The 11,206-nt window shown below is 36.2% G+C and overlaps 1 protein-coding gene across 2 annotated transcripts; it reads left to right on the forward strand.

The window, feature by feature from the left end:
• Nucleotides 1-4,744: 4,744 nt before the first annotated feature.
• LOC109054444 (alpha-enolase-like) lies at nucleotides 4,745-10,967 on the forward strand. Of its 2 annotated transcripts, none has more exons than XM_042726250.1 (12): nucleotides 4,745-4,899; nucleotides 5,740-5,828; nucleotides 5,934-6,029; nucleotides 6,677-6,735; nucleotides 6,844-6,913; nucleotides 7,477-7,610; nucleotides 7,920-8,142; nucleotides 8,233-8,430; nucleotides 8,530-8,731; nucleotides 10,181-10,289; nucleotides 10,395-10,453; nucleotides 10,574-10,967. In XM_042726250.1, the coding sequence occupies exons 2-12, from the start codon at nucleotides 5,744-5,746 to the stop codon at nucleotides 10,638-10,640; spliced, it is 1,302 nt and encodes a 433-aa protein (XP_042582184.1). In that variant the 5' UTR covers nucleotides 4,745-4,899; nucleotides 5,740-5,743; the 3' UTR covers nucleotides 10,641-10,967. The 2 variants fall into 2 exon arrangements, with proteins under 2 accessions (XP_042582184.1, XP_042582185.1); XM_042726251.1 differs by having other exon boundaries at nucleotides 4,785-4,832.
• Nucleotides 10,968-11,206: the final 239 nt, after the last annotated feature.

The raw sequence follows: 11,206 nt of genomic DNA on the forward strand, positions 1-11,206 counted from the left end.
TATTAGAGTCGTGGTCACTGAGCCCCCAGAGTGCATCGTTACCAGACAGTGTTAGAACATCAGTGAACAATCAAGCACTGCCAGGTAAGATGTAGCCTAGAGACAATGAATGAACTTCTTCTGCATCATAGTATTCAAATGATCCAGCCAAAGAATAGAATCTTTTCATAGCATATTTACCTTTGTGTATTTGTGTGCACGTTTATTTGCATAGTCTGCAAATCCACATCCAGATGCAAAGCATTTGTAACGATGCTTGAGGAGGACCATCTGCATCATTACCAGGCAGTATTAGAGAAGATATAACATCCAAAACTGCCTTGTAAGATGGAGATAGTCATCCAGTGTTTGCCTCATTGTTTTTTTTTTTCTCCATCTAATTGTTTTCAGTTCGGCATGAAACATGAGGGGAGCCAAGGACTCTTTGCTAATGTCTATCACTATAAAATCAAAGTTACTGTACTTTAGCAAGACATTGTAAGGTGTTTGTTAATGATTATCTATTTTCCTGACTGGCCCATCTTTTTTATAGGCATATGTATTTCCTTTAAACACTGCTTATCTTGCAACAGACCCCAAAGGCTTTTGATGTAAGCATATTACCGTGCATGTTCATTTGGACTGGACCACTTCCAGTTTCACTATGCACTTACTCATTTTCTTGAAAGCTGTTATTACAAAAAAACGAAAACATTGTAACACCAGAAGTTTATTTCTTAGGTGTACGCCCTGGCCTGCATCCTTGGAAACCATGACCTTTGAGACGTCTCCATGACCTGGGAGAGTTTGACTAATTGGTTGCACCTGCATCAAAACAAAATTGCGTCTGCAGCCTCCAAATCCCATTACAGTCACACAACATAGGTGATAAGGAAAGCGCTTAGTCATGCTAATCAAAATGGCTGATCTTTGTCACCTATACATGAGTGTGCACCTGACTGACCCCTCACCTGATAAGATTAGATTAGATAACTCACTTACTACTAAAACCAAGCTAAGTAAGTTTTTACATTTTGGCTCTATTGTTGTTTAAAGTCAAAGCGCACAGTAAAATTGAAAAGATCAATTAAGGTTAAGGTTTTCTCTTCCTTGTACTTTTTTATTAGAACGATTTCAAGTGAGGAGAGGAAAAATTGTATGAAATTGTATCAGCAATCAGATTTTATGAGCATGTGCCCATGTACCAATTTTTAAAGTTCATAAATAGTTTCTCAAATGCAACAAGTGTAATTTATGTTTAATTTGTACAAACCATCTTATATTATAACATTAAAAACTTTTGTTGCATTACTGAACATAATTTATGTTAATGCTTTACATTTTCTACTTCATACCCCTTTGTTTTAAACTGATCAAACAGGTTTGACACATTACGGAAGTGAAAGTTAACATGCTGGGCACTCATAGTCCTTTATGTTTCACAAATCTTAATTATCCATATTTCAGACTAAAATTCATACTTGATTTTTACACTAAAGAATGAAAGGAAGATTTTTTTTTTTTAATCTAAAATATAATTGATATATTTTTTTCCATTTCATTGTCCTTTTAAATAGTTTACTATTAGCATTTACTAATAGTGAACTATATATTACCTGAGATACATATAAAACTTTTTTACATTTTTTTTGCAATTGATAAAATATTTAGTCAAATTGTTGAACATATTCAAATAATAATAAAAAAAATATTAGTTACCATATAAATTCCTGTTGCCGTCATTCAGTATGGAGTCCCGGACAAGAGATGCCATTGTGTCGCAGCGTCGCTTTAGCTGAGGAAGATCACTTCCTGCTCCTTCCCCTTGTTAAAGGTATGATTGCTCATTTCACGTTAGGCCAAACCTCTCGAACCGGTCTGAAGGTACCTGATGAAGATGCATAGACAATAGTAATGAAGTCTCAAGGATGAGAAGAAACACAATCTCCTAAAGCTCCTGAAGCGAAGAAACTGTTCCTACAAAACATCTAGGTTTTCAGGTACACCTTGGAGCCCTGCCCAGGTGTCATTTTTACACTGGGACCAATCCCTGGCCTTCTTCTAAGAGCAGGTGTGTCTTGTGTTCTGTGATTGGTTAGTTTAATGTGAAAGTGCCTCAGGGTTTCTGAGTATACAAATGAGACAAGCTTTTAACCTTCAAAAAGACCACGCCCCATCCTCTGTCTCTCTTGTTCTGGGTCAGACTGCATTGCAACAGACGAGAATAAGCCTCCTCTCCTCTTTATTCAGTGTTGCTCTCCTTTCCAGCGCTCATCATTAGATTAGAGCTGTAAAAAAGACATTCAGCAATCAGTAAAAGTGTCCTCTGTGTGCCCCTATGATCACTTACATTGTTTACACTGATAATAAACTCCATTGGGGCATTGAATAGACAATATGCAAACAGCAGAAATGAAACTGAAGGCCCAACTGATAAATATGCTTTTTACTCTATTTCTACATTATTTATTTTTTTGCCTTTAAAAATGTAAATAATCTGTAAATTAAAGACATTAACAGAAAACATGACAAACTGTTTTATCTATTATGTTATCAAATTATTATTATGATTATGCAAGATTATCAATGTCAAAAAATGATCATCATTGAAAAGAATCAAATGGTCCTTGTTTATAGATTTAGACAATTTGATTATTAAATATTAAATTCAGATGGGCTTATCAGTTCCAATTGTGGTGAGAGCTTGTGTTCATTTTTATAACTTAAAGATCAAGAGAAAGTCTGCACACCTGTAATATTTTAACTTAAATCTGGTACACACACACACACACACACACACACATATGTGTGTGTTTGTGGAAAAGGCACTTCGTCAGCAGATTATTGACTATAAAAATAAAGATCCACTGCCTTTGCCATTATAAAAGTACTATTAAATTGGGCTTTTAACATTTAGAGCAATATTTAAGGTTTCATTGGACAAAGAAGTGCTTGTGCTAAAGGTCTGTTCAGGACAGGCCTACTAAACAGGTTTCAGGGATCAGTAGCATCACTTGCATGGGCTGCTTCAAAAAGAGCAGGTAAAAAAGGTCAGTTCAATTATTTTCTGGCCATGAATCTGCAGATTTTTAAATGTATATGTATATATATATATATATATATATATATATATATATATATATATATATATATATATAGTTTGTCTGTTTGATGCACACAATTCTTTAAACAATAAAAATGTACTGTAGATATGTGGCTATGTGGTTTTTTGATGCCTATTTGCTGCATGTAATAAATAATAATTATTTAAACTACTTGTGCAGTCAATAATCAAATTTTAGAATATGCATCTGTGTGCACTGAACAAAGGATCTGAGAATTCCAACTCTAGCAGGAGTTTATGCTGGGACACAGGGATTGCATTGTAACCCAGGCAACAGGTCAGTGCCTCACTATATCCACAAACCTGCGTGTGGATTGTTAATTAGATCCCTGAGGTCTTATTTGTGAGGCATGACGATGGAGAAACATGGGGATCAGCTGGCTGTCAGGAGGCCTCTAGAGAAACCTGTACCTGAAAGAAGCGACAAAACATCTACCATTTCCACAAAACAAACCATGCATGAGGGAAAATACTGATCCGATGAAACTGATCTAAACTAACATGGCTTGTTTCAGCATTACAGGAAGAGTAAGTGAAAGAATAATGGAATGGAAGAAGTGTTTGTGTGTGAGAGGGAAGGTGGAAAGAGAGCGGGATAAAAAGAGGGAATAGAAGAGGGAGGGTGGGGGCAATGACCTGAGGGATTACTGGCCCAAGGGAATGAGTTGCCAGGATTCTCCAGCACACAAACACTCTATTGTGCCTCTTGCTGTTGCATCACATTCTCCCCACTGACAAGAATACAGTGGAAAAATTGTTAAACATTTAAAAATATGAGGTTTTGAATTTGAGATATTATTTACATTGCTTACAGCAGCAGACTGGCCTAGTAGGACTGTGCAACATCCACTTGCTTTTCTGTGTCATAAGTACAATGGCAAAATATATTGCTTCTATATTGTTTCAACAAAATCTAAGGACCAGAGCTTCAAGTCTCAGCAAGATTCGTAAAACACTGAACATTATACATTCTTAAAATTCAAATAATTTTAAACTAATTATCAAACCATGCCATATAATAAGATTTATTCTGAAAAATGCATTTGACTGCACTGCTGGAGAACGCACTACAACTATATCATATTATTTCCCCCCACGGTGGGGGGAAATATTATCACCAATTATATATCAAAATATTGCTATATTATCACCGTTTGCTATGAGACATGTTTTTCCTCAAGGGAGAGCATGGCTGCTCAGAAAGCCGAAGTCTCCATTGAACTGCATTAAAATTTCAGATATTTTTTATCTTATTGTAGACATTTCCACATCTACGTATAATCGATTATACAGCAGTAAATCTATTAATTCTAAAGATTTTACCTGTCATGTAAATGAAAATAATTTAAAGCAATCGCTATTAAATTACATTTTATGATATATTAATCTCGTAATCGTCAAAGACTGTGATTGGTCAAGCCCTTAACAGCGTTGAGAAAAGTAACATTTAACACGTGAAAACACCGTCCCCATCGGTAGTTGTTTAAAAAAAAACATTTTTTCTTGAACAAAATCTTATTATCCATTAAATCGTAAATATACAGTAAAGCGTTAAAAAAGAAGAGCTACAATAAAAATATATATCCGACAACTTCCCGGCCGCGAAGCTCCGCCCATTTCCTAAGACAAATGCCATTCAATTTAACTAGTCTTTTCTATGATCTCCCCCTATGGGTGAGTTTTATCTGAGAGCGAGCACACTGAGCTCTTCTAACCAGAGCCGCTAGCAGTGAGTGTGAGCTTGAGTGAAAGCTTGATTTCTTCATCTTGTCCTTTAATTATACGCTATCGCTGAGGTAAGAAGCATTGCATTTATAGACGTTCAAATACCCGCTTAATTGTGACCATCTTCTAGCCAACATTACATTTGATTTATATTGAAATCAGGCTTTTTCGTTAATCTCTGGCAATCTCTGTACACGGTTATTCTGATATTTAGACAGAAAGCATTAAATTCTCAATCTCGAGTGTCTCACTAATAAAATACTGGATGAGAGTCACCATGAATAAGCATGTGACATTGAAGACCGTGATGAGTCGTGCTTTCCATCACGCCCACTAATATTCACACACTGTAATGGGATTAAATATTTGCAGAACAAACTATACGAGAAAGAAATCCGATTCCAGGAAGGAAATGATCTTGAGACTCGCCATTGGCACTGTACAGTTAAACAGTTGTACAAATAGTGTTGATGTTTGTATTATGTGTAGGCAAAAACTTCTAGACCAGTTTAGTAAGCTTTTAGTTTTCTGTTGACAGCAGAATGACCAGAGTGTGACAGTTTCTAATCCAATTAGTCTTGAGCTTCTCATGATGCCCCAAGGAATAGCACACTCTTCAAAACACCATGTGTATATTTGAAAGCTATTAATCATATATTTGCTTGAAAGAGATGTGGATTTATTAATGCAGATGTTTCCCTTCAATAATGATTAGTCCTAATAACAGGAAAGAGGATTTGACAAAGTGACCCTGTGGATCAGGAGCATTACTGTAAGGCAGATGGTGTTCTCAGGTTTCCTTGAAATCTCCTTTAGATGTGTGGTTAGATTTGTAGTTTCAGCAGAAGCAGACCCCTTTACTTTATAATCTGATCATTTTTACTTTTATTTATTTATTGTTTTTTTTAAAGGAACATGTCTATCCTAAAGATACATGCCCGTGAGATTTTTGATTCTAGGGGCAACCCCACTGTAGAGGTGGACCTCTACACAGAGAAAGGTGATTCCCCTTGATGTTTCTTTCCAAATTGAAAACTAAACTAAGAAGGTTTAGTGTACTGACATTACAAGCAGAATGAAAACTCATCTACTGGTTTTGAAACAGGTCTGTTTCGAGCTGCTGTCCCTAGTGGAGCTTCTACTGGAATCTATGAAGCATTGGAGCTGAGAGACAATGACAAGTCACGTTACCTGGGCAAAGGTAACTCTGCTTTTTCATGTTTCTGATGAACTGAATGAAACTAGAACTCACATTTCATCTGATTGTACAGAATTTATTGTTAATTGTTTTGGAAATAACCAAGACTTGCTGAGCTAGATTTGTTTACTGCACACAAAGGACTGTTTCTCTTCCCCACTCTGTTTTTTTTTCCTGTTAGATTGGAAAGGAGGACTAATTAAATGTACTGATAAATAACTGGGTTCAGCCACAGGTTCCCTAGTGAACTAGTGAGAATTTTTTTTTCATTTATTTTTATTTATTTTTTATTTTTTTGGATGGCTCTGAATTTGCATGACATATTCAACTCCGTGTCATATTCTGTGGTGTGAATTATCTATTGTGAAACAAAATATATAAAATCTGAAAAGCTTGTGCATGGGATTCGGATCAGTGAATAAGCAAGAATCTGTGCCGTGGTATTTCAGTATTATTCAGTGCTCAATGTTTGCATGGAATAAATCAGATTGTTTATGGCTCTCGCTTGGCTGACATTACAAATTAGAAAAATCTGACAATCTATAGCTTTGTGGCATAAACTAAGCAAGGGAATGTAAAGATGTGCATGTATCTAATTGCAGCACCATTCAATCCACAATAACTTGTGCTTCTTTTTCTGTGTAATGTAGGTGTATCAAAGGCTGTTGACCATGTGAACCAAACTATTGCACCTGCCCTGATCAGCCAGGTTAGTATTTTATCATTTTTTCCTGAAACAAAAGAAAGTAGTAACTATAAGTTTGTTGGATTGTTAATTATATATATATTTTTGTCCATCTTTCTCTCTGTCACATAGGGAATTCCTGTAGTTGAGCAAGAAAAGATTGACCAGTTCATGCTGGAACTGGACGGAACTGATAACAAGTGTAAATCATAATATTTACATGTTTATGCGTTTAAAAATAGGAAGGCTTTTGTCCATTGCATTAAAATACTTTCCCCTTAATGGTTGTTCTCCTTTAAGTTTCTTACAGCCAATTACCCAGTTAAATTACACTATAGTTTAAAAATGTATGTCCAGTAAGACATTTTTAAAGAAATCAATACATTTAATCAGCAAGGATGCATTAAACTGATCAAAAGTGGCAGTAAATACGTTTTTAATGTTACGAGATTTCTATTTAAAATAAATGCCTTGCTTTTGCTTTTCTTTCAGTTTTTTTTCTGATTATTTGATATTTGTTAAGACTGTTTTTACTGTATTTTTAATCAAATAAAAACTTAACTTATTAAACACAAGTATTACACACTATTACACATAAATTACTAGAAACTTTTGAATGGTAGAGTACATTTGAAAACATTGTCACAAAAAATTCAAATTCTAAATTAAAAAAAGTGATAGTTTCCCAAATTTAAAGTATTGCAAATATTAGGTGTTGTGTCTAGTCATAATCCTTTCAATTCCTGTGTCTGTTTGGAATATCAGCTAAATTTGGTGCCAATGCCATCCTGGGTGTGTCCCTGGCTGTGTGTAAGGCAGGAGCCGCAGAGAAAGGTGTTCCTCTGTATCGTCACATTGCTGACCTTGCTGGAAACCCTAAGGTCATCCTGCCTGTGCCAGTGAGAAATATAAAAGTCTTTTATTTGAAATTGTACAATACGGAAACGTGTCATCTGACTGAAAATGTTAAAAGATCATTCATTAGATTGTGTTTGAGCTCAAAGAGATTGTCTTTTTATTTTAAGAGGGTATTTAAGTGTAAACCAGCTTTGTCCTCAGCTTTGTGCTGTTTACAAGTAGCCTAAGCCATACAGACAGTTTTCCTACTTGCTTTTTTTTTTGTTATTTAAATCTTAATAAAAGTAGGAAAGCAAATTATGGGATTAAATGTTATTTTCCCATTTAATTTTGCTTATTGTTTCCCAAAGGCCTTTAATGTGATCAACGGAGGCTCACATGCTGGCAATAAGTTGGCCATGCAGGAATTCATGATTCTGCCGGTCGGGGCCAGTAGCTTTAAGGAAGCCATGCGCATTGGAGCAGAGGTGTACCACAATTTGAAGAATGTTATTAAGGAGAAATATGGCAAGGATGCCACCAACGTTGGGGATGAGGGAGGATTCGCACCAAACATCCTGGAGAACCAAGAAGGTATGTGAAAAAGCAAATCACACTGTTTGAGACTATGCAGCTGAAATGACTGACAACTTTATATTGCTCTTTTCTGTATGCTTATAATAGCTCTAGAGCTGCTAAAGAGTGCCATCAGTAAAGCTGGATACACAGATGAGATTGTGATTGGCATGGATGTGGCAGCATCCGAATTCTATCGTGACGGAAAGTACGACTTGGACTTCAAGTCTCCTGATGACCCGGATCGATACATCAGCCCTGATGAGCTTGCTGACCTTTACAAAAGTTTTATTCAGGATTATCCAGGTATTCATCAGTCATTTGCTCTCTTATTTAATTACATTACCTATTTTTTTCTTTGAGCACAGACGCAGAGATGTGACTTTGTTTTTATCATTACTCTAGTGGTCTCCATTGAGGACCCCTTTGATCAAGATGATTGGGAGGCCTGGACCAATTTTACCAACAGCACGGATATACAGGTGGTGGGAGATGATCTTACTGTCACCAACCCCAATCGCATTGCTGATGCAGTGGAGAAGAAGGCTTGCAACTGCCTGTTGCTCAAAGTCAACCAGATTGGAAGTGTTACTGAATCCCTGCAGGCGTGAGTTCAAAACCCTGATCCTGCATTTGTACAATGATGCCACATATAAATTTAAAGTATGTAGCTTTTTCATTAAATTGCCAAAATCTGAACACTTTGTCCATATATTATCCAGAATTTCAGTGTAGACTTTCTAATCCTTATGGAAGGATTGTATTGCAAATTGTATTTTCAATTGCGTTTTCCTTTTGTGGACACATAAATTGTGACATAATCCAGATGCAATTGCAAATCTTGCTTTACCGTTTGTGTTTTCGTTTTTGCGAACACATAGTGACTGCCAAATTTCAAATGAAAAAGCAAAAGTTTGTATTGGGAAGTGACAACACTCACTGATGAACGTGTCGATTGCTTTGAACAATGAAGGTAATCGATAAAGGCTCCACTAAAGGCAGCTGCCAATCAGTTTCTGCCTGTGTGAACAAACAGACAGTGCAACCTTCTTGGCACCTTACACAATAAATAATTGTGTAAACTGTCTTTTTTTTACACCAAATGCAGCAATTATCCCCTGCTAACAGTGGCAGCCATAACAGTACAAACAATAGTTCAATATTCACTATTAACCAAACGCTTTTCACCTGTCTCAACATCTCTCACTGTTTACACTCTGATTGATGCAAGTGAGTAAACACACACTTTTTACTGTATATTTTATTCCTCTCTTTTAATCCGTAATAGAGATCGCATCGCGCCTGCCTCAAGGTCTTGTACTGTTTGCACTCCGATTGATGCACGAAAGCAAACAGACAGTTCAAATCTACACGTATTTACCTGTATGCCACCTATATCTTATTCCTATCTTATAATGGAGCACCTGCCTCAAGATCTCTGTCTGTTTACACTCCGACTGATGTATGTGACAAAACTGAACATGCTGCTTCTCCTACTCTGCCTGCCTCAGACAACACTTCACCAGTCAGATCTAGGCGCAGCTGTCACAGAACATACCACAGCCAAGGTGAGTTAATATTAAAAATCACATGCATCAATCGGTGTGTCCGGTAGCTGTAAACAGTGAGAGATCTTGAGACAGGTTTGGCACTTATGTGTATGGGGTGCACACTCCATAATGGATTAAAGTGGTTGAATAAAATATAAGGTAAGTTGGAAAATGGGTAAACAAGCATAGATCTGCACTGTCTGATTGCTTACGTACATCAGTCGGAGTGCAAACAGTAAAAGATCTTGAGGCAGGCGCAACGCGTGCTTCTTTACGGATTAAAAGTGAGGAATATAATATAATATATTATTGCATTTTTAATTTGCAATTGCGTTTGGATTTTCACAATTTATGCATCCACATAACTCAATGGAAAATACAATTTGCGAGTCCTTTTTGAAAATTGTCTGGAATATCCTTCCATAAATTCCAGTGTAAAATCTATATAGTTTAAAATAAAAAAAAAAAAAGATATTTTTGTGTACTATTTGTATCATCCCCCACAGGTGTAAGATGGCTCAGTCCAGTGGCTGGGGTGTGATGGTGAGTCATCGCTCTGGGGAAACAGAGGACACGTTCATTGCTGACCTGGTTGTGGGACTTTGTACTGGACAGGTACTGTATATGCTTTAGATTGATCATAAAATTTAGGAATTTCATTTTATGGTTACTAGTTCATGTTGAGGTTATTAACTCTTTATTTTTTCTCTTCTTATTCAGATTAAAACAGGAGCCCCATGCCGTTCAGAGCGTCTGGCCAAATACAACCAGATTCTCAGGTAAGCTTACAGATAATTGTATTAGAATAAAAATATTTTTGGTTCTTAACATATAGGCATACAGTACATAAGCATACGTTTAACTTTTGTCACATACCTGCTTGTTTTCTTCATGCACAGAATTGAAGAGGAACTGGGGGATAAAGCTCAGTTTGCTGGGAAGAACTTCAGAAATCCACTGAACTGATACCACAGCAGTACAATTAGAACTACTTACCCTTCTACAGTAAACGTACTAATAGTTCAGTTTGAGATGTGGCAATACAATACAACAGAAAGCAGTATGTGTTATAACTAAAGATTGGGTGGTTACAGGGACCGTATCATCAAGGAAACAGAAACAAGTATCATAAACTTTGTGATGGTGTCCATTTGGATGAGTGTTACATGTACTTGTGTGATGATGATTGTATTGCAAAAAAGAGCAAACAGTATTTTCCTGTATATGCTGCATAGCAGATTCCTGTGCTTGTGATAGTGGATACTGTTAAAATAAAAACATTACCTCAACTAATGAAAGACCTTTGTATAGTATCATAATCTAAATAGTCTCCCATTTGCCTGTTTCTGACAGGTTTGAGCATGTCTTGTGCAGACGGGAAAATTATTATTTTTTTTTTTAATTATTATTTTTTTTTAATATCAAAACGCTGATGAATGCTCGATTTTGATTGGTCGATAGTTTTCTAAAATTGCATGGCTATAAAGTAATTCCAGATCATGACAACATTACTTTTCAATATCACTTCTACA

The sequence above is a fragment of the Cyprinus carpio genome, chromosome B6 (genome assembly GCF_018340385.1).
Source record: "Cyprinus carpio isolate SPL01 chromosome B6, ASM1834038v1, whole genome shotgun sequence".
NCBI classification, from domain to species: Eukaryota; Metazoa; Chordata; class Actinopteri; order Cypriniformes; family Cyprinidae; genus Cyprinus; species Cyprinus carpio.

Coding starts and splice junctions, on each gene's coding strand:
- LOC109054444 (XM_042726250.1), top strand. CDS start 5,744: ATGTCTATCCTAAAGATACATGCCCGTGAGATTTTTGATTCTAGGGGC. Junction 6,030..6,676: donor GTCACGTTACCTGGGCAAAG/GTAACTCTGCTT, acceptor TGTGTAATGTAG/GTGTATCAAAGGCTGTTGAC. Junction 10,454..10,573: donor AAATACAACCAGATTCTCAG/GTAAGCTTACAG, acceptor CTTCATGCACAG/AATTGAAGAGGAACTGGGGG.